Consider the following 23,017-nt stretch of genomic DNA (forward strand, 5'->3'; position numbering starts at 1 on the left):
GTGTCATTGTTACGCACCTTGCCCCTATCGCTGTGGGAAGTTCAAGGGGATATTAGAAGTGGTATTTCTTGGTAAGTTGGTGTTCATGCGAACAGTTTAAACTCAACTAAGGTGAACTTCACTAAGGGTACGTGTATTCTATTAATATTTCTATTTTAAGTTGGTGAAAAATCCCAAATAATTTGGGAATTTTTCTTTTTTTTTTTTCTTTGCTTAATTCGCCTATATATATTGTTGGTTAAATGCATTTTGCAAATAACTAATCAATAGTTGGTACGTTCACATGTTTACTGTTAAATTTTTTTTATTGTCTATTGATTTTTATTATACATGTATCTCTGCTGGGTGCAGTCTTGTCAACATAAGGCATGCAGATACTGTAAAATCTATGCAGATTTCAATGATCTTTTTTGATTTTCCTCTATAATAGGACACTGTCATTATCATGCTACAAGTATATGTGATAAAAAAAATTTTGTGTTACCTATATGCTTTGATATATACCATTAACTTACTAAGTTACTAACTAATAGTTAATTCACTGTGCTCATATTAATTGTAATAGTGATTATTTAATACTTTTTACAGACACATAGTATGTTAAGTTCGGGACTTCGAATTCCTGGGTTCCCAAATGGACAAGATACACCGGACACATATCGTGGAGAGTTAGGAAGTCTGCAACGTGTTCCATCTAACTACCATCCGCAATACATTAATCAGCTGAACGAAACGGACAGTGTTATTCCTCATTCGAGTGCGCGTCCTCCAAGTGTAAACCATGCTAGTGAAATAAACTCTATACATGCATCGAGACCTCAACAGGCAAAATATGCGGACTATTCCCAGAGAGGGAAACGGATAGCTTCGTACAATAACTGGCCCCCCACAGCCAAACAAAATCCTGAAAACTTAGCAGATGCTGGATTTTTTTACACAGGTATATAGTTATTAAGTTGTCATACAGAGGGAAAAAGTTAAAATTTTGGAATGTGCTATTAATAAAGATGATTGTACTGGGATTTTAATCTCCATATATCACATGAGTAAGCGCACTTGTGACTGGCACAAAGGATTACAAAGTACATATTTAATGATTATGGTATATTGCGTTACAACTTTATTTGAGCCAACCCTTTAAAAGTTTAATATGTGTAGTAAACAAAGTAATCAATACTTGTTCCCACATGACTTATCAACAACTTTGATGTGTGAGAAATATCAGAAACAGGATAGGTTAAATTAGGCCTGTCTTTCATATCTGCATAAACATGATACTAGGCGGGCTGGAAAACTTTACAATATCATTGGTCTAATGTTATGAGGACATAATTTTAAATGGGGATTTCCATTTTCCTATGAATAGCAAAATGAAAATGAATATATTTCTCTTTTTTATTAATTAAATCATGCTTAAGAAGTTGGTGTTGTGTATAATATATAAAGCAATGTAATTTTCTAAATTTGAAATATTTTTCCTTGTGGCTTTTCCCAGTATGTTTTTTCCCCTGTTTCCCAGAATGGTACTTATACTCATGTTACTAGCTGATGAATTAAAATATTTGAAAATCTGAAGAAAAAAAAAAGGAAATTACTTATACTTTTAATCATGTTAATTGAAAGAAGCTATCTGAGTTTTTTTGTTTTTTTGTTTTTTTGTCAGGTGATTTAATTTCCTTATTGCCTATAGGCATGATAGTCATCATAGTATTTTGTTTTAGAACATGTTGAAATATTAAAAAAAAATTACATTATTCCACCACGATACCATATTTACAGACTAAAAATTTTGTTCATGCATTGACATGCAGTTGACTTTCAAAAACTAAAAAAAAAATTCTTGATTGATTTTGAGTTCATTTTGAGTTGACTGTTCATGAAATATGCCTAAATGACAATTAAGTTTATGTGATTTCGTACACAGAAAAATTATCCCTTAAATAAGGATGTGGGTCTCTTAATCTTTCTAAATGTTTTCCAATGAATTTATTAAAATGAGGACTTGTTTTGAGTAAACCTAAATGTAATATACTTTGATTTTGGATTATGCAAAATTTTACTATAAATAAGAACTTAACATTATGCAAATTCTTTCTCTCACTAGGTCAAGCGGACAGTGTGCGATGTTTCTTGTGTGGGACAGGACTGCGGAATTGGGACCCGGAGGATGAGCCCTGGGTGGAACACGCCCGCTGGGCCCCGGAATGTTTCTTTGTCAAAGACAAAAAAGGACAAGATTTTATCAACCTTGTACAAGTCGCGGTGCGACAACAACAAATGGTATAGTGGGATTTAAATTTCCTTAAATTACCCCAAAAATGCTTCCTTCACAAACTGCAGGTATTTCATTGCAGAGGGCATGGAAATAAGGCTTATTTACTTTTCTGTGTCATTTACATTGCATCAGGAAATATAAAATATATTTATGAAAATGGCTGGAAAACAGTATTAAGAAATAGATTGTCTGATCATTTTCATGCATGAAGCTGAATCGGATACTTTAATTGACAAATAATTGCGTGATATCATACAAGAAGTGCACGTACATCAAATAGGATATAAGAGGCATATAAAATTTCCTGTTTCTATTGGACTGAATGAAAAATCATATTATTATTGTTCACAGGCCTGACTATGTATAATCATGATATGCAAGATCACACCTTCATGCAGAATTAAACATGCTGAATTTCTAGAAATTTTTTTAAATGCACCTAACATATGATTCATTGAACATGCAGACAAAAGAACAAAAAAGATGAGATGCATAACATAACAAAGCTTGATGAAATGCTATAATCACATGATAATTAATTATAATAATATTTATAGTGATGGTTATAACCATTTTTGATATTATATTACATATAATAAGCCTATAGTAAATGTTGCGTAAAATGGAGATATTATTTAATGACTACACTGTATATACTTAAGACTGAAATCTGAGAAGGACCAAGAGGATCTTTTAAGTAAGATACTTCTGATCAGTGTAACAGCGGTTTTATACAAAACTTGAATCATCTATAAATAACAGCGGAGAAGTATCAGGTTTGTGGATAATCCTGGTTTTAGGGTTTTATAACCATGTTAAGAGGCAGAATCTAAACCAGTTAACTTATCTAAAAGAACCCAATCTTTGGCAAAAATGATGACTCAGAAAGTATAAAAATATATATTAGACAAGCAGAAAATATACCAGGAAGGCTGATCTGTCATCCATAAAAGATGTATGCAGTGATCAACACACATGTGACTGAAGACACTAGTTGAAGGGTATGACAAGTAATTTCTGCTAGAAATTACACAACTGACTTATTTCAGTCTTTCATTGATTCGATAATGTTCTATATACATAATCAATATAATGCAGACTTTTAAATGCCATGAGAATGACATCTGATCCAAGTTTTTAATTCCCATATCAATAAAGAATGTGTAGCTGAGAGGATTGTTTTCATTCTCTTATTGATTTATATCCCCAGTGCAATTCCATTAATACAAGAGAGGATTGTGGTGGAGTTGCACAGTAGCCTCCCTTTGCAGTAACATCGATCATCTCTAAGGTGTTGAACCGCAGTGCGGCAGACTTTATTTGTTGTATTGCTGAAGCAGACACAGCTGTGGTATGCCAACTGTAATATGGAAAACAATTGGTTTGGCATTTTTGCAAAAGATATTTATAGATACTGTTCATGTGTTTCTCCAGCCTCCTAAACTGATGAGTAGTTTGGGGTTCTGCCAGTTGATCTGTGAAACATGTTAAAATTGTTATTGATTTGTCTGTCTGTCAGTCTATATTTAGTTTGAAAATGTGTATGGTTGGCCAAAAGTCTTGATAATACTTGAAACGAACATGGGCATCTGGCTTGTCTAATCCCCCCCCCCCCCCCCCCCCCCCGATTCTTTAAAAAAATCCCTGAAATTAGCACATTTTTAAAATTGGAGATGAGTGAAGGTCAATTTACAAAGCCTCATTTCAGATCAAATGTAGACGTGAAAGGTCTCAATAGAAATATCATCTCATAATCATAGCAGAGCGAGCTGTTCATTTACTTTGCTCATTTATTTTAATATTTCATGACAAATAAATTCTTTCTCACAATCAGCATTATGCATACAATGTTGTTAATCATGTTAATATAATCATCACTGCATCATTTGACCATGTATAATTTTACCTCACCTTAACCTAAAATAAACCACATGAGCATGTATATAGGCAGTCCTCAATTTAAGTTGTAAATAAAAAATATATTTTGTATAGTAGGTATATATTTTTGTTTACAAATTTAGCTGGAGCATGCCTATGCAGTAGAAAACAAATTAGAGGTTGATTTCACTCAAATATTGGCATGTACTACTTAGAATGACTAGATGACATCACTGTTACATTGTATATATAATGTGTTTTGCAGCAAGAAGCTTTACAGCAGCAGTCTGATGCCATGACGAGGGAAGCCACAGATATCGCGGCGGACTGTGTACCACCCAACATTGACACAGGTATTACTTCTGTACTGTATAGGGCAATACTTTACACAGGGATGGTGGGGGTGTATTAATGTTTTTTTCTCTTGCTATATAATCACAAAAGGGAAGTGCATGATAGACATGAAAGAAACACAAAACTGTACATATGCAAAATGTAGTGTCTATAAGTGAAGAGTGCCAGTATTGCAGTGATTGGAATAATGTACAATAGGTACATTGAATAAGATTATATGACCAGTTTACTATAATTGTAATATAGAAAAACACACTGATAGTGAACACGCTTATGATGAAGCCATGCTTACAGCAAAGTGATTTTCATTCCCCTTGACTTTAAAATATATTGTAAACTTATCGGATATATAACAAATTACACTTACACAAAGCAAAACCTTCTATCCCTGACACTTCCTTATAAGCAGGTTTTACTGTATTCTGTACTATTCAATAGGTCACCACATGTCTGTGTGAAACTTTATAAAAGTGTTTAATCAATTCAAATAAACTTGTAAATTACAATCATATTGGTAATTGAAAAGAAAAAAATCTGCCAAAAAAATCAATGTCTTAAAACTTGGTCACTTGCTCAGTCCAAGAGAAATTTGATTTTACGTAAAATTAGATATTCATGATAATTTTGTATTGTAGGAATACAGAATAACATGGCAACCAGTAGTCAGTCGTTGACATCAGGTCGTAAACCTCCAACTAACGCCGAGAAGAAAAACCCTCTACTGAGTGACGCCGCACAGAGTGTCCTGGCCATGGGGTACCTGCCCAGGATTGTCAAGATGGCGGTCGATAAAGTTCTGCAGTCAAAAGGTGGGCTTGTAATTTGCATTTATAGGCAGTCCTCATAGTGTAGAAACTTTGAGGTGGGGGATAGAAAGACAACAGGCAACATTCCTATTTTTTAAATTTCATTTTTTTTACTGGTTAAAGGGAGATAATCTACTTTTTAACCCAAAAATAAAAAAAAAGAAAAATCAAAGCTTTGAAAAGTTATTCAGGATGTGTAATTTTTTTTTAATTTAATCTGAGTTCTTTGTTAAATGAGGAGATGATTTTTTGGCATGACTACTGTAATTGATGTTCAATAAATCAATCCGATTCATTTTTCAAATCATATATAGCTTATGTGGAGTAAAATCATCCACACTATATATCATTATGCACTGCAGTGTTGTTTTATATCAATCATTCTGAAGCCATATTGAATTAGAGATTTTGGTGTATTAATGATAAATCATCTAAAATGGAAATCAATATTTTTTATTTACATTATATCAATTGTTGTAGTCTCTTTGGTTATAGGGTAATTTTTTTTTTTTTTTATAAAAGTATTACAATGAACATGATGAATGTAAAGTCATTCATTTTTGATATTGAGAAGAGTGTTCTTTAAAATAATTGTGTTATAATCCTTAAATTATATTTAACATTTATTACATATTGAAATTCAGTATATTGACATTTTTTGCCAATGGCATTAGATCATCATTATAACATTTGCTTAATAAATCTTTACTGGTTAAAGGGAGATAATGTGAGTTTTGTACTAAGTTTTTACACATTAGCTAAAAAATAATATTAAAGAAAAACAAATTGGCATACTAGCTTGCTTATGTTGTTAATTGATATTAATGATTATTTTTAATTGATTAATTCTTTATTTAAGGCTGGGATGGTATGTCAGGATCAAACATTGCTAACATCATTTTCGACATGGAAGAGTCCGGGGAAATTGACAAAGAAAATTCTATGGTTCCTAAAGTTTTGTCGGACAGTTCCTGGAAGAAAATTAATGACAGAGTGCCTGATGGTGATTTTTCTAAATCAGTCTTTTAATTATTTTCATATTTAATTATACTCACTTTTATTTATATTTCTAGTCAACCATTGACTCGTATTTCTGAATTTGACATTTTTCTAAGATTGCTTATAGGCATATATTTGTTAAAAAAAATAGTGACATTTACATTAAGAATTAAAAAGTTTCTTATGTCAGAAAGCTTTTGAAGTCAAATTGAACCAGGAAATAAAAGATTAACCTGTTTCTGAATTTGACATTTTTTCTAAGATTGCTTAGGCATATATTTGAAAAAAAAAAAAAAAAAAAAAAAAAAAAAACTAGTTGTACATTTACATTAAGACTTGAAAATTTTCTAATGTCAGAAAGCTTTTGAAGTCAAATTGAACCAGGAAATAAATGATTAACCTGTTGTTCATTATCTATGTTTACAATCTTTGTGTGAATGTTTTTTTTTCCCCTTTTTAAGATATCAAGGAGCTTACACAAAGAAACAGTGAAATGAGAGAGAGGACCATGTGTATTCTGTGTTGTGAGGAGAGGGTGTCCATTGTTTTTTTACCCTGTGGTCACCTGGTCAGTTGTGCCCAGTGTTCTCCCGCTTTAAAAAACTGCCCTGTGTGCCGAGAATCTATCAAAGGGACGGTCCGGGTGTCATTTGCATGAGTTGGTCAAACAAAATGGAAAATAATGACAACAAAAACAAAACAATACAAAAAATATACAAATACAATTTCAAAAAAAAAAGAAAAAAAAAGAAAAAATAGTGTATACATATCTGTTGCAGTAATAATTATAAGAGGGTAATTTATTTTGGAATTCCAATTTCTTACTGAGGAGGAGGGGGTGCATTTTTCTCCTCAATTTAAAATAAAATCTTCTTTGGATTTCAACTTCAAAATGTTTCCTAGCATAAATGTTTTCTGTTAAAAGGGCGGTATTTTTCTTAGATTTTAGTTGAAATTATTTGTGGAAAATATTACATGTATATTTAAAATTCATTTAACCAGGTTCATTGTATTTAATACTAGGTAAAGCAACACTGATGAGGATTCAGTATCCGAAATATGTATACATCTTCAGCTATTTCAAAGAAGGATATGTTTAGATAAAGGTTTGGTTTGACTTGCAAAAAACATATTAGAAAGAAGTAAAGCAGAATTGTGTGATATTTACATCTATTTTTTGGTTTGACCAGCTCATTACTGCAGCATAGTATTAAGGGCGCAGGATGGTATAACCAATTCATTATAATAGTTTGCTAAATTTGATTTTTATATTCCTTGTGTATATGAATAATAGTTTTTCAAATTGACCAGGAATATTTAAAAAATTGAAGAACTTGTGTTTGCAGGTTATACCATAAGGGTCACTAGAATTTTATTGCTAAAAAATCAAGAAAAAAGGTTGTCGAAACAAGATATTGACAACAAATGCAATTCTTTAACATCTGATGAATTGATGAAATTAGATCAAGTACAACTTACATATGTACTATTTATAAAGCAAGATGAGTATTTGGCAATACATATACACATATTTACTACATGTAAATACATGTACAATAACTCATTTCACACAATTCAATGTACATATGTGTATATATGACATACATGTATATAAATGTTTGTTATACTAATTGTTGTAAAGATACAGTACATTACAAAATTCATACTGGTTTGGTTTAAATTCATACAGTCTATTTATTGTGTATTGTGAAAATTAACACTTCTACATGTACATACAACTTCTGACAAGATTTGTATAAATGTTGCATTGATTTTGGACGGTTATTTAATATGTTTCATTTAATAATGGAGGTACCATTTTATTTCCGCAAAATCAAAAAATAATTAAAAAAAAATATTTTTTTTGTTTTAAATACATGTACAGAGCTTTGTAGATTTAAATTTACTCATGAATGATACAATTTAGTCGAGATCTTTACTTATAAATTCCTCACTCCAGCTTCAGTTTAATGCTATATGCAATTCTGTAATCCTGTTTCTATTCCAGATCCTTTAGTTACAGATGACCAATAAAGTCAGAATAAAATATTTTTCAACATGACATGACTTGAGTATATAGAAGAGTTGTTTGTCATTTTTTTTAAGGTAGTAGGTTTGAGCTTTGCGTTTTTAGCTCTTCTGAGTCAAAGGCTCAAAGAGCTAATGGTATGGCCGTTTGTGTGGTGTGCGTAAACTTTTTAGAATATGGGCCATAACACAAGAACCCCTTGGCCAATAATTGTCAAATTTGTCACAGGGTATCCTTGGCCCAAGGGCTCCCACTTATACTTAAACTAGGGTTGTGACCCTTAAAGAGAATTTTATGGCTATATTCAAATATTTTGGGTACTATTTGGCTTAGAATCATCAAAATTTGTCAGGTGATGTATCTTGGGTCCTCAGAGTAGGTCGATTGAAAAGTAGGCAACAGTGACCTACTTTTCAATTTATATGACTATAATTAAATATTTCGGGTACTAATTGGCTTACAATTATCAAACTTTGTCAGTTGATGCATCTTGGGTCCTCGGAGTCAACAACCGAAAAGTAGGTCACCGTGACCTACTTTTGAAAATTTATGGCTTTGATTTAATATTTCAGGTATTTATTGGCTTAGAATCATCAAACTTTGTCAGTTGATGCATCATGGGTTCTCGAAGTAAAACAACTGAAAAGTAGGTCACCGTGACCTATTTTTTGAAAATTTATGGCTTTAATTAAAGATTTCTGGCATTAATTGGCTCAGAATCATCAAACTTTGTCAGTTGATGCATCTTGGGTCTACGACAACTAAAGTAGCTCACCATGACTATGAAATTTTATGGCTATATTTAATATTTTCGGGTACTATTTGGCTTAGAATCATCAATATTTGTCGCTTGATGCAATTTGGGTCCTCGGAGTACATCTTCTGTACTGTCAATTTATATGGCTCTAATGAAATATTTCGGGTACTAATTTGCTTAGAATCTCAATCGTCAAACTTTGTCAGTTGATGCATCTTGGGTCCTTGGAGTAAGTTGACTGAAATGTAGGTCACTGTGTCCTACTTTTGAAAATTAATTGCTTTATTTAAATATTTTTAGGTACTAATTGGCTTAGAATCACCAAACTTTGTTAGTTGATGCACTTGGGTCCTCAAAGTATGTCATCTGAAAAGTAGATCACTGTGACATACTTTTGAAATTTTATGGTTATAATTTTATAAATATTTTAGGTATTAATTGGCTTAGAATCATCAAACTTAGTTCATGCATCTTGGGTCCTCAGAGAATGACAAGTGATAAGTAGGTCACCATGACCTACTCTCAGGTACTAATTGGCTTAGAATCATCTTGGGTTCTCAGAGTTTTTCATCTAAAATGTAGGTCATGATGGCCTACCTTTGGAATTTCAAGGCTTTATTTGAATATACAGGATACTTAGAGGCTTCAAATAGAGGTGTTGAGTTGGGGTGGGGCGTATGACATCATTAGTGATTGATATATGATTTATTACATAAATCACCTTGGTCTTGATAGGGTGTACTTCTTCTAGTCTTCAGATGTTTTATGCATGCAATGTCGGTTTTGGGAGGCATTTTTTTTTTAAAGCAGCCTTACCCATTCTACAACTGGAAAAAAAATCTATACGGTTGAATATTAAACAAAAAGGCAATTAGCTCAAAGACCTGAGTCCTGTGTAAAAAGTCATATATATATATATATATATATATATATATATATATATATATATATATATATATATAGTGGTAATCTGTAGAATTTTAGAGTCTAACATTTACAGACCTGTTTACTTTTACGACTTCGCCGTATTTTGTACGGATTTTGAGTCCAAAATACGTCTCACGATTTGCTATTATGAAAATACGAAAATCTGTCGTTTGGATTTCAGCAGTTAATTTTCGTTATGATCTGTCTCAGTTTGACGATTTTTAATTGCTAACAAAGAGAATGATTTCAAACACTTCAGTGATGTCGGGTTGCCAAAACGCGTGGTTTAAAAAATGACAGAAACCCCTCGAAAAAAAAGCAAGGTATAATGTTATTAAACACATGTTAAACCATGCTTTGGTAATCACAAATGTAGTTGTGTTCTAGTAATATACGTAAAATCGATGGAAAGTGACTCTTACAGGCAAATGCCAAATCTCACTGACAAATCTAATAAAACATACTGAATATGGGTAAACAGGTCTGCATTTAGTATAATTGATGAATACATGTATAAAGTCAATCAGTAAACAAGCAAAAACAATAAAAATATTGCTGGAAGGCTTAGTATTAAGGTATCCTACCCTAATAGGACCAAACTATCTCCTTAAATATGTATCACATATAATACTCCGATATTAATTTAGAGTACGAAAGGTTTAACCAAGAGAAATTTTATACAATGTAATTATCTAATTATAATCAGTAATAAATATATCTAAATCATGGAGGTCAAATGGGACATGCAAAATAAATTCAGATATACCAAGAATATTGATATATATGCTTTAAAGAATGGTGTTTTTAATCATTAGGACAAGAATAAGAATTGATATTTTTTTCTACCAAGTAGATTTTTTAATTATTATATTTTATTGATTAAAGACAGAGGGAGATGACTCATCAAGGATAGGTCAAGGTCATAATTGATTATAATCTCGATGGATCTACAATAAAGGGGGTGAAGTCTTGGGATTTGGGGCTTTTATACTTTGGGGCTCTTGGAATAATCCATCATTCACCCGAATACGTTCTATTTCCAATATGGAAGAGTTATACTTCTTAGTGCGCTCTTTTGTGAAAAAGTCGGAAAACGTACATGTACAAATCTCGCGGGATTTCTAAACAATATGTTGAATGTCGATGAACAGTAGAACAGTTCCTAAGAAAATATAAATGAAATATTTTGTTGTTGTGGATTTTATATACATCAAGAATAGGAACGACAACGATATCAATTTATATCTATTGTTGATCGTATGTATCTATTTATCGTATGGTACATCTAAATACAATATACATGCCTCGGAAATGTCGTATTTTTTATTAATGGATGATAAATTTAGGGTTCTCGCTCTCTTACATATGTCTATTAGTTCTTCTATTCTTTTATTGGAATGACAAATACATTTAACATTTAAAATTGCATTGAGATCGGCATGTTTTGTATTATCCGCCACGCCATGCTGTCCCAGTCAGACTACCAAACGCGCCTCTAATTTTGAAGAGTTCCCTAATGGAAATGGAACGTAAATAAAGCTTTCAAAAGGCGGTGGGGGGTCACATTCTGGTATATTTTTGAAAGCAACTAGCTAGGTTTTATTATTATTATTATTATTATTATTATTATTATTAACTTTTTGCTTCCGTTCACTTGTTAGACTATATTCATGTAGGTATGGCTATAGGTGAGACCATCTTTAAAAAATATGTTTGCTTGCTCTCTCGTCGCTCTGGATTTAAAAAAAAATGTTTAGGTAATATCTTTATGATATATATATTTATTTTATTTCCTAAATGAAAGCTGCAACATGACGACTTTCGTCAAAAACTAATTATAACAAATTATAAAATGTTTAAATAACATGTAACAACTACATGTATATATTTTGAATTTCAGTGCCCACCAACAGGACTAACTGGGCTGCATGTATAGCCAAACAACGTCATTCGAAAGGAATACCAGGCATTTGATGCCCTATATGTGTTATAATCCTCTTTGTCAAAGCTTTTAGACATTTTTAATTGCATGATCTAACTCGATTTAGGGTAAATCATAACCATTTTCCTTCCTTTGCAAATGTTTGTTGTCAGAAAATCAATGATTTGTTATATCTTAATTTACAGGACACCGGATGGCGGGCATTTTTGGAAGGAATGTTATCTACTCAAGTTCATTTAGTCGCCAGATAGCGTTGATACATATGCTTGCACACAGCAGTACAAGTTCAAATAGTAAATTATAATTAAATGTGATAAAAATGAATTGTTCGATAGACTCTGTGCATAACAGTGTAAATAAATTCGGCCGGGTAAGTATATATTGTAAAATATTTATATCAATAAAAAAAATATCGTTTAATAAAGGTATTATTGATTTGAAAAGATTATGTTTTGTGCCTCATTGACGTCAGTCATTCTAATAACCCCCCCCCCTTCCCACCCACTTACACACACATTCATCCCCCCCCCCCCCCGACACACACAAATAAGAAGAGGCACAGGGGCCACATCGCTCACCTGAGCACTATGGCTAGGAAAAAGCAGAAATCAGTTCAGTCTTGAAAGGTTGAAAAGCTTAAATATATAAGTGGTTCGGGGAGGGGGGGGGGGCATGAATTGAACAAAATTTGAATCTACATTACCTGAGGATGCTTCCATTTAAATATGACCAATCATGGCTTTGCTGTTCTTGAGTAGAAAATTTTTAAAGATTTTTCCTATGTATAATTCCTATGTAAAACTTTGATCACCCATTGTGACCCTACCTTACCCCCGGGGGTCATGGTTTGAACAAATTTGAATCTACACTATCTGAGGATGCTACAATGTAAATATGACCAATCATGGCTTTGCTGTTCTTGAGATGAAGATTTTTAAATATTTTACCTATATATTACTATGTAAAACTTTGATCACCCATTGTGGCCCCACCCTACCCCCAGGGGTCATGTTTGAACAAACTTGAATCTACACTATCTAAGAATGCTTCCATACAAATATGACCAATCATGGCTTTGCTGTTCTTAAGAAATAGTTTTTTTAAAAAGATTTTTACTATGTATTCCTATGTAAAACTTTGATCGCCCATTGTGCCCCACCCTATCCCCGGGGGTCATGATTTGAACAAACTTGAATCTACACTACCTGAGGATGCTTCCATGTAAATATGACCAATCATGGCTTGGCTGTTCTTGAGAAGAAGATTTTTAAAGATTTTTCCTATGTACTCCTATGTAAAACTTTGATTGCCAATTGTGGCCCCACCTGACCCTTTGGGGTTCCTGATTTCTACAAACTTGAATCTACACTACCTGAGGATGCTACCATGTAAATATGACCAATCATGGCTTTGCTGTTCTTGAGAAGAAGATTTTTAAAGATTTTTCTTATATATTACTATGTAAAACTTTGATCGCCCATTGTGGCCCCATCCGACCCCCGGGGGTCATGATTTGAACAAACTTGAATCTACACTATCTGAGGATGCTTCCATGTAAATATGACCAATCATGGCTTTGTTGTTCTTGAAATGAAGATTTTTAAAGATTTTTCCTTTATATTCCTATGTAAAACTTTGATCGCCCATTGAGGCCCCACCCGACCCCCGGGGGTCATAGTTTGAACAAATTTGAATCTACACTACCTGAGGATGTTTCCACGTAAGTTCCATATTTTCAAGCACGTTGGTTCTTGAGAAGAAGATTTTTTAATGATGCCATTAATTTTTTCAGGAATTCATAATTATCTCCCCTTGGAAGAAGGTGTGCCCTTCATTTGAACAAACTTGAATCCCCTTTACCCAAGAATACTTTGTGGCAAGTTTGGTTGAAATTGGCCCAGTGGTTCTAGACAAGAAGTCGAAAATGTGAAAAGTTTACAGACGGACAGATGGTGTACAGACAAAATGTGATCAGAAAAGCTCACTTGACCCTTCGGCTCAGGTGAGCTAAAAACAAATGCATCCAGTCCTTAACATCGATAAAATGTAAAATTTTTAGATTTCAATTAAGCATCAAATACACATTTTTTTTTTTTTGGTGTTTGAAATACAGTCAGGCATACGTACGTACTTTTATTATTCTCGCCGGCGACAATGTGTACATATCTACCATCACTGCGCATATTGTCGTTAATCAGTATATATGTCGCATTGCAATGGATGAAAATGCGTCCATTTAAGAAATGAGATATAATTTTTAGAATTTCATTGGGATATGGCATGAAGTCGGTCACGTGATCAAATCCTATAACGCCCGATCGAAGGGCGTTATAATAGATTTGATCACGTACCGACTTCATGTTATCCCAATGAAACTCTAAAAAATATTTTATTTCTGATATTTATATTTACTTTTATTTGTGTTACAAGGAAAAATAGGCACTATCTAGACTTTGGTATGGAAATGCAACATAACGTACCTACGACGTCATGTGACGTCATAATCGGAACTTTCCAAATGGCTCGTACACATTCGGCAAACCTCGACTGATTCCGTCACCTTCATCAAACCTCGGCTGTATGAGGAAGCTTGATATGCGTCTCCGCTTAACATTTGTGATAAGGCTGCCTGTTTACCGCTTAGGGAAAACGTAACGCTTTGAAAACGATAATAAACATGCATCTGATATACGTTGAAATTTTTCAAAAGCATTTAGGTAACACTAAGAATAACACTTACCAAGAAACAAGGACTTAGTATCTTTACATAATCACATGTTTGTTAAAGAATCGAATTCAGCACACTGTGCACGTGTAAATGTAGGGCGCAGCCATATTGCTTATAAAGTAGCTCCGGTTCAATGGAGGTTTACATGATACAGCCGAGGTTTGATGAGGTACGAATCGGCCGAGGTGTGCCGAGTGGGCTCGTACAGTTTGCTTTCCATACACAAGAAAGTTTGATCATATGACCAACTGCATGTCATTGAAAATTGAATGTCAATTTAATAAGTATTGTCATATAAGGAAAGACATCGGCAAATGTAAATATATAAATATGACTAATCATTGCTTCAATTGCTGTTTTTGAGAAGAAATTTTTTAAAAAGAATTTTCCTATATATTCCTATGTAAAACTTTGGCCCCACCCAACTCCTCAGTGCATGGGGATCATGATTTGAACAAAATTGATTTTTTGTTTGTTTGTTGTTTTAAAGTTACATGTATTCTGGAGAATTTTTCACTCATGTGGAGACGCCAACACTTGCCAGTGGAGGGCTGCACTCGACACTCATGATCAGCATTGAGAAGTAGGGGATCTTTTTCGTGCCAGCACATACAAAATTGAACGTAAAATATGTAATGAAGCTTTCACATTAGTATCATTTCCCCTAACCAAGTATATCTTAAGAAAAAGATTTTGAAAGATTTTTCCTATATAATCAATGAAAAACTTTGATCACCTATTTGTAGTCGTTGATCCTTCCCCCGAAGGACATGATCTGAATAAAACTGAATCTACACTTTATAATGAAGCTTTCATATTAGATTTTTAAAACTTTTCCGACACAATGATTCTTGAGACAATTTTTAAAAGATGTTACTCAGTCATTCTACAAACACATGACCAATTAAGAATTTTTTATGTCGCTTACAAATTTTCCGTTGTAATATAACTATAAATTCAAAGGTCGATTTCAACTCTAAGACTTAACATACACCTATGGTTTTGTAAATACTCATCGATATATATACAGTTAATGTTTTGATATGAACATAATGTAATGTTGAAAAACGTATTCCACTGCAAATCCTAATGTCGCTTCATTTATTTACAAATTTCAAGATGAAATTTTCAGCCGTTTGTTTGTTTGTATGTTGTTTAACGTCCCTCTCGAGGATTTTTCACTCATATGGAGACGCCACCACTTGCCGGTGGAGAGCTGCATGCAAATGTTGTCCTATGCTCGGCACTTAGGGCCATTGAACAGTGAGGGATCTTTATCGTGCCAGCACCTACTGCGACACGGAACCTCGGTTTATACGGTCTCATCTGAAGGACCGGTCTCCACGTCCCAAAGTGGGATTCGAAGCCGCCACGTAAGGATCAACTCCTTAGTTCGCGACTCTAGAGCAGACGCTCTAACCATTGCGCCACGCGGGCGACTGATTTTCAGACGTAAAATCGTCCCGAATAGATTACAATGAATATTAAAAAAAAAATTTTATCCTATATAAAAAGAAATAAACCAATTCTCGCAAAGAAATGTATGGATCTCCTTTCATGCAAAATCATTGCATGTCGCTTAAAATTAATTAACTTCCGTAACGATATTGTTTTAAATTTCACACACATAATGCAGATTTCAAAAAGAACTGAAACTTATCTGAAAGTGACTACGGAACCTTATATCATCGATTCTAGTTGCGAGTCAGCTATTTTTCGACATAACAAAATGAGACAACTTCCATAACGGTAATCCAGGAAAGTTTTTGCATTAAAGGTATAAAAAAAATATTATTTTGGGAGCGAAATGATTCTTACTTTTGTTTAATATTCTAAAACAAACTTTGATTTTAACTATTGAAGAGAATTTTAACTTTTATTGCTGGGAATTAACTTCCGTAACGATATTTTCCCCGAAAAATTAATTTTATTTCGAATTCATGAGGGACTTCATGAATCACACTTTAATTAGCGTTCTTTACTGAACATAAGAAACGAAAAAAAAAAATGGTCAAATTCAGCTTTATTAAAAAATAATAAGGCTTAATCTGTTATTCAACCATTAACTTCCGTAACATTACCTTAAAATCAATCATTATGGTATATTGAAATTGTTGTAAAAAGTTGACGATACCAGATTTGTGGACAATTCTTTGTTTTCAAGTTCACTGATATGTCCTTTAGCATGTTTAGAGAAATATGATGTTCATTTTGCTTTTTGAAACAATTATTTTTTTTCTTCATTATTTATACTCTGAATAGGTCCATTTATCGTAGAATGACTTCTCTAAATTCTTATCTATACTTCCCTTGAAAGAGGACATGACCCTTCATTTGAACAAACTTAAATCCCCTTTATCGGCGGATTCTTAATTTGTGGCAAGTTTAAAATGTTTGATTGAAATTTATCGAAGACAATTTTATGTGTACCGTCACTTATGATCATTCTCCAGTAACAACTTGTGCAAAACCCTTTTTATCAATAGTTTTAAACATTTAAACAATACGATTTGCAGTGGCGGATTTAAGGAGCGCGCATCCAGCGCCCCCCCCCCCCCCCCCAAATTGTCAAAGTTAGCGTAAATCATAGTCTTCGTCGGGAAAATGTAAAAATGTCTACTCGGTAGATCTTATTTTTACCCTACAAAATCTCTAGAATCCAGAAGCATCCGGGGGGCTTCAAGGCGGCCCCCAGACCCCCTGCCTACTTTCGACGCCCCCTCTAACTTCACAAATCAGGCGCGGATCCAGGAATTGATCATATACATTGTGTAGGGAAACTCTACTGTTTTAATTTGACCTGTTGATGAGTCAATGCATCACTTTATTGTATGTATGACCTTGATTATGATTTATTCAGGCTGAGCTAAGAAATCTTTTTAAAAAGCATTAAACTAAACTAATAAAAACATGTAAAACAAAGCGAAAAAATGTCAGTAATATTGCTTTAAAAGTGTATAATAATCTGTACCTGTTCCTATACTCAATGTACATAAAATTAAATTGAGATGTGTTTAACCTGAGCCGACAAAAGATTGTGCATATTTAGAACTTTAGAAATAAAACATGTGCATATCCATCCATTCATAGCAGAAAGCGATCCTCCTGAGAAATGCTATGATATTGCAAGTTTAATGCAATTGGGTCCGCTTCACTTTTTTAAAGTTACAACCTGTCAAATGTGACTTAATTCACGCAATAATAAGGTCTTAATGGTATTATATAAGTAGATCTATATTAACTTTGTGTAGATTACACCAAATTACCAACTTATATCTTAATCTGACAAAATTAACCTCAACAATATTATGAACTCAGATGGTAAGGAGCTAGATTAACAGGAAGCCGTATTGCAGAGCGGTTACCGTTTGGCTCGTCTCTCAAGTAATCAAAACTGCAGGTCATTCATATCCAAATGCAGATTTTATGGGTAAATGCATGCTTCAACCTTCCTATTGTGCATGAATATATATATATATATATATATATATATATATATATATATATATATATATATATATATATATATATATATATATATATATATATATATATATATATATATAATAATAATAATATAGATACATGTTTAAAACTCTACTGACTCTAATAAAATATATCATGTGTGGTATTAATTGTCTTTGTACATAATTAATTTGAATGAACAGCAATTTACATTTTAATGCTGTCCACCCAAATTTACCTCTTCTTTGTGCGTAGACTAGTTTTTACTAGAAAAAAAAACAACTTTTACTTGTTCATTATTTATTGTAAAACATTGATTTGTGTCTGATGTTTTTGGGTTTTTTTTAATACTTTTTAAATAAATTTCTTCATGTTCTAAATTTGATTCCACAGAAGAAATAAAAATGCTCCTAACATTTAGTAATAATACATGGACAATAGTAAAGCAACGGAGAGAAAAGAAAAAGAAAATCCTGTCCACTAAATCAAAGAGATAAAAAGATCAGCTTCATGCAGAATATCAGGCTATAGATAAAAAAAACAATGAAGAATGCAAGAGTCGACCGGAAGGCATACAATGAAAAACTAGCTAACGAAGGAGAACAAGCAGCCTCTAAACAAGATCGGCAGACCCTCTATCGAATAACAAAAACACTAGCAGGTAAATGTCAGTCACCAGATTTACCAGTTAGAGATAAAAAAGGAAATGTATTATCAAAAGAAGAAGACATGCAGAAACGCTGAAAAGAACATTTCGAGGAAGTGTTCAATATCAATGATACAGAAAATGAGGTCCTGATAACACCAGCCATAGACGCATTGGACATTAATACAGATCCACCTAGTGTAGAAGAGGTGAAAAAGACAATAGTGAAACTAAAAAAATGGAAAGGCTGCAGGCATTGACCAAATAAATGCAGAGCTTCTCAAGGCCGAAGAATACTGGACACCTACCATCTAGACAAATATTCTACAGAAGATATGGGAATCAGAAGAGACACCAACTCTCTAGAAAACAGGCCTTATAGTCAAATTACCAAAAAAGGAGACCTCTCAAACTGTAACAACTATAAAGGGATAATGTTGCTCTTGGTAACCATGACAGTACTAAGCAGAGTGATACTTAACAGAATCACAGACATGGCAGATTCCCTATTGCGGAAAGAACAAGCAGGTTTTAGAAAGGGAAGGTCATGTGCCGACCAGATATTCACTCTCAGACAAATATTGGAGCAGAGCAATGAATGGAACTCTCCACTTTACATCAACTTCATTGACTTTACAAAAGCTTTTGACAGTGTTAATCGCCTTGCCTTAGAAAAAATTCTCAGCCATTGTGGGATCCCAGATAAAAACATCTCCATCATTAAGATGCTGAATACAGACATAAATGCCAGAGTTATCTGTGGATCAAACCTATCAGAGGAGTTTAAATTGAAAACTGAAGTATAAAACATGGATGTCTGCTCTCCCCTCTTCTCTTCACATTCTGCATTGACTGGATCATGCGAGAAACCACCCAGAACAAGCGGACGGGAATCAGTTGGGCTATGTCAGAAATGCTTGGAAACCTAGATTTTGCAGATGATATAGCATTGCTAGCTCACAGACATCGTGACATGCAAGAAAAAACCAACCAGCTAGCAAAAACAGCAGAAAGGATTGGGTTTAAAATTAACAACACCAAGACTAAGATCATGAAGGTCAACACTAAATTAGATGAACCCATCACCTTAAATAATATAGAAATAGAAGAGGTCACAGACTTTGTCTATCTAGGAAGCAAGATCACCACAGATGGGAACTCAGAAGTAGATGTACAAGCTCGGATTTCAAAAGCCACAGGAGCGTATGTTGCACTGCAAAACACCTGGAGGTCAGCAAAGATCAGCATTAATACCAAAATTAGGATTTTCAAGAGTAATGTGCTTGGGGTCCTCCTGTATGGTGCTGAATCACTGAAAGTTAAGAAACTCATTTCAAACAAGCTAGATGCCTTTCAGACCCGTTGCCTTCGCAGAATATTACGCATTTTCTGGCCAAAAACGATCTCAAATGAAGAGTATATAAAAGGACTAACACCACTCCTCTATTCCAAGCTATAAAGAAAAGAAAATGGCTGTGGATAGGACACATATGTCGAATGCACCCAACGTCCATCCTAAGGGTTGCATTGAGATGGACACCAACCGGTAAGAGAAAGAGAGGAAGACCAAAAGAGACTTGGAGAAGATCAGTGGAGAAAGGAATAAATGAAAACAACTGGACATGGGGACAGGTCCAGAGATGGACACAAGATAGATCAACATGGAAGTCTCTGGTGACGGCCTTATGTGCTGACCAGCACGAAGAGAACTAAGTAAATAAGTAACTTTTAGTTTACTACAGACCTCTGGTAAAAAAGTTGAAATGCACTTTTTTTTTTTTTAGATTTTCTACTTATTATGAAATTTCATTTTAAAGAGAGCCAGAATTTTGTATCTTAAACGCCCAAAATTTGTCACGCAGGGGGCTCAAGATCGTGAAATCAATGCCCTGAACCCCCTACCAGGGCGCTGCCGTGGACCCGCTAGGGGCCTTGGGCGGCCCCCAGACCATTTATTGCCATTTATAGGGTAATCAGTGCCTATACTTCATCAATGTCCTAGCTACGCCCCTGCAAATAATGCAGTTTAATTGCTACATCTTGAATAGAGTTTTAAGCAATTCATGATTGAATTACAATTTTGCAATCTTGAGACGGAATTAAATATTTATTATAAGTTGTGTAACACTGTATTACATGTAACAATATATCTGAGTTCATTTATAAAGTTTCAAATATATTTAACTGACATTATTGTCCCCCGCTTTCGCGAAAGCGAAGGTACTGTAATGGTGGATGATTTATAGTGTCTATATGTGTTATTAAATCTTTGTTATTTATTACAATGTATCTAGTCACGTATTAATATGAATAATTATTGTAATATTGTGTTGTGTAACATTATGCTATTATTATATTATTATTATATTACACTTAATGTCGGGTTCGTCGCCGACTTTGCGCGTGTCAGGCCGTTCGAGACAACGTCTGGACGTCTGTCAACGGCCTGCCCACCGTGACGTTCGCAACAGCCAGATTAGATCAGTGCTAGCCTGAGACAAGTTGCGAGTAGGTATCCACCATCCCCTAGACTTTTAATATTGTTAATTGTAACTTATTTATTCCAATTAATAAACCTTTGTTAACCTTTATAAATGTGTTTCTCTCTGTAAATCACTGAATCTGGATTTATACATGGAAACGTACAGGTTTCCCGTTACAGTACAATAAATCTCATTCGTCTGTCTGTCTATCTGTCTTGCTGTCTGTCCGTCTGTCACAAAAACTTTAACCTTGGTCATACATGTAACTTTCAAATGAGAAGAGATAGGGTTTTCATATTTCACGTGTATATTACCTGTGACAAGACCTTTCCAAATATACTACAATTTTGAAAGAGTGACCGTGACCTTTAAGTTTGACTTACTTTCAAAATAATTATCTTTGCTTAAAACTTTTGATTGAGAGGAGGTAGGGCTTTCACATTTTACATATGTATTACCTGTAACAGGACCTTTTCAAATATACTACGAATTTTGACCTTGAAGTTCCACCTACATTTCAAATATTTTAACATTACTTTGTTTAAAGTGATCATAAGATTAAATGAGAAAAGACAGGGCTTTCATATTACATAGGTACATCACCTGTGACAAGACCTTTCAAAATATACTATGGTTTTTGACCCTGTGACCTTGACCTTGAAGTTTAACCTTCTTTTCAAACATTTTATCTTTCCTTTTAACTTCTGATTTAGAAAAGATAGGACTTTGATATTTGACATGTGCATTACCTGCGACAAGATGTTTCCGAGCATGCTTTGATTTTTGACCCCTTATCCTCGACCTTCATGTTTGATCTTATTTTCAAAACAAAAAAACAAAAACAAAACAAACTTTGGTGATTACTTTTGAATGATATATTATAGAGTGTTCATATTTGACAAGTGCATTAGCTGTGTCAAAATGCTTTTGAATGTGCTATGATATTTGACCTCGTGACCTTGATCTTCAAGATTGACCTATTTTTCAAATATTTTATCAGTTTGCGAGGTTTTGAAGGAGCGAAAATAGGGCATTCATATTTAATACGTGTATTACCTGTGACAAGCATTTCTAAATGAACTATGATTTATAACCCATGACTTTGACATTCATGTTTGATCTAATCTCCCCCCCCCCCCAAAAAAAAAAATAACATTGCTGATAACTTTTGATTGAGAGAAGATACGACATTTACATTTGACATGTGCATTACCTGTTTCAGGACCTTTTCAATGGTATAATCTGGTTTTTGATATATATTTTTTCACATGTGCATTAATTATGAGAAAACCTTTTGGACCGCATAATTATATTTGAATATATGACCTAGATGTTGAAGCTTGATGTATGTTTGAGAAGATATAATCTTTGCCATAACTGTAATTTATTCAATAATTTATGTCATTTTTATATGATGCACAGACAAGACAGGATACACAAACAAGACAGTTACAATATGCCAAAAATAATGGCATCCCGTCCACTAAGACACCGAAAGCGGGGGATCACAATTCTTTGAATTTGCTTGTTTTTAATAAGTATAAGTATTTATACTGAATCTCATCAGAAAAGTTCAGTTATTAAAGGTAAGTTATTTATTAATTCATTGAATGAAATAGACGAAGATGAACAGTGATCGATATTTAAAAAAAAACCTACAAACAATAGAAATCTGCTATTAATCTTTCTTTGTGGTTATCTTTTTTAAGTAAGTATTCATTATTCGAT

The 23,017-nt window shown here is 33.5% G+C and overlaps 2 protein-coding genes across 3 annotated transcripts in view; both read left to right on the forward strand.

Moving 5' to 3' along the window:
* The window catches only part of LOC133200458 (baculoviral IAP repeat-containing protein 3-like), a 67,735-nt gene extending 59,361 nt beyond the window's left edge, over window positions 1–8,374 (forward strand). The window contains exons 1-7 of one of the 2 annotated variants that reach the window (XM_061336246.1): window positions 61–111; window positions 589–940; window positions 2,105–2,280; window positions 4,419–4,506; window positions 5,143–5,316; window positions 6,173–6,316; window positions 6,774–8,374. In XM_061336246.1, coding sequence (XP_061192230.1) covers window positions 598–940; window positions 2,105–2,280; window positions 4,419–4,506; window positions 5,143–5,316; window positions 6,173–6,316; window positions 6,774–6,970 — 1,122 coding nt within the window. In that variant the 5' untranslated portion in view covers window positions 61–111; window positions 589–597 and the 3' untranslated portion in view covers window positions 6,971–8,374. Of the gene's footprint in view, window positions 1–60; window positions 112–588; window positions 941–2,104; window positions 2,281–4,418; window positions 4,507–5,142; window positions 5,317–6,172; window positions 6,317–6,773 lie in introns of those variants that run through there. The other variant, XM_061336247.1, reaches the window with a different exon arrangement.
* Window positions 8,375–19,141: 10,767 nt separating this feature from the next.
* Window positions 19,142–19,612, forward strand: LOC133200525 (uncharacterized). The gene has a single exon (XM_061336312.1). It carries the CDS (start codon window positions 19,142–19,144, stop codon window positions 19,610–19,612), a length of 471 nt encoding a protein of 156 aa, XP_061192296.1.
* The last annotated feature ends 3,405 nt before the right edge of the window (window positions 19,613–23,017 follow it).

Source organism: Saccostrea echinata, unplaced genomic scaffold, assembly GCF_033153115.1.
Source record: "Saccostrea echinata isolate AGI-Se365-2 ecotype Australia unplaced genomic scaffold, CSIRO_AGI_Sech_v1 ptg000040l, whole genome shotgun sequence".
Classification (NCBI taxonomy): Eukaryota; Metazoa; Mollusca; class Bivalvia; order Ostreida; family Ostreidae; genus Saccostrea; species Saccostrea echinata.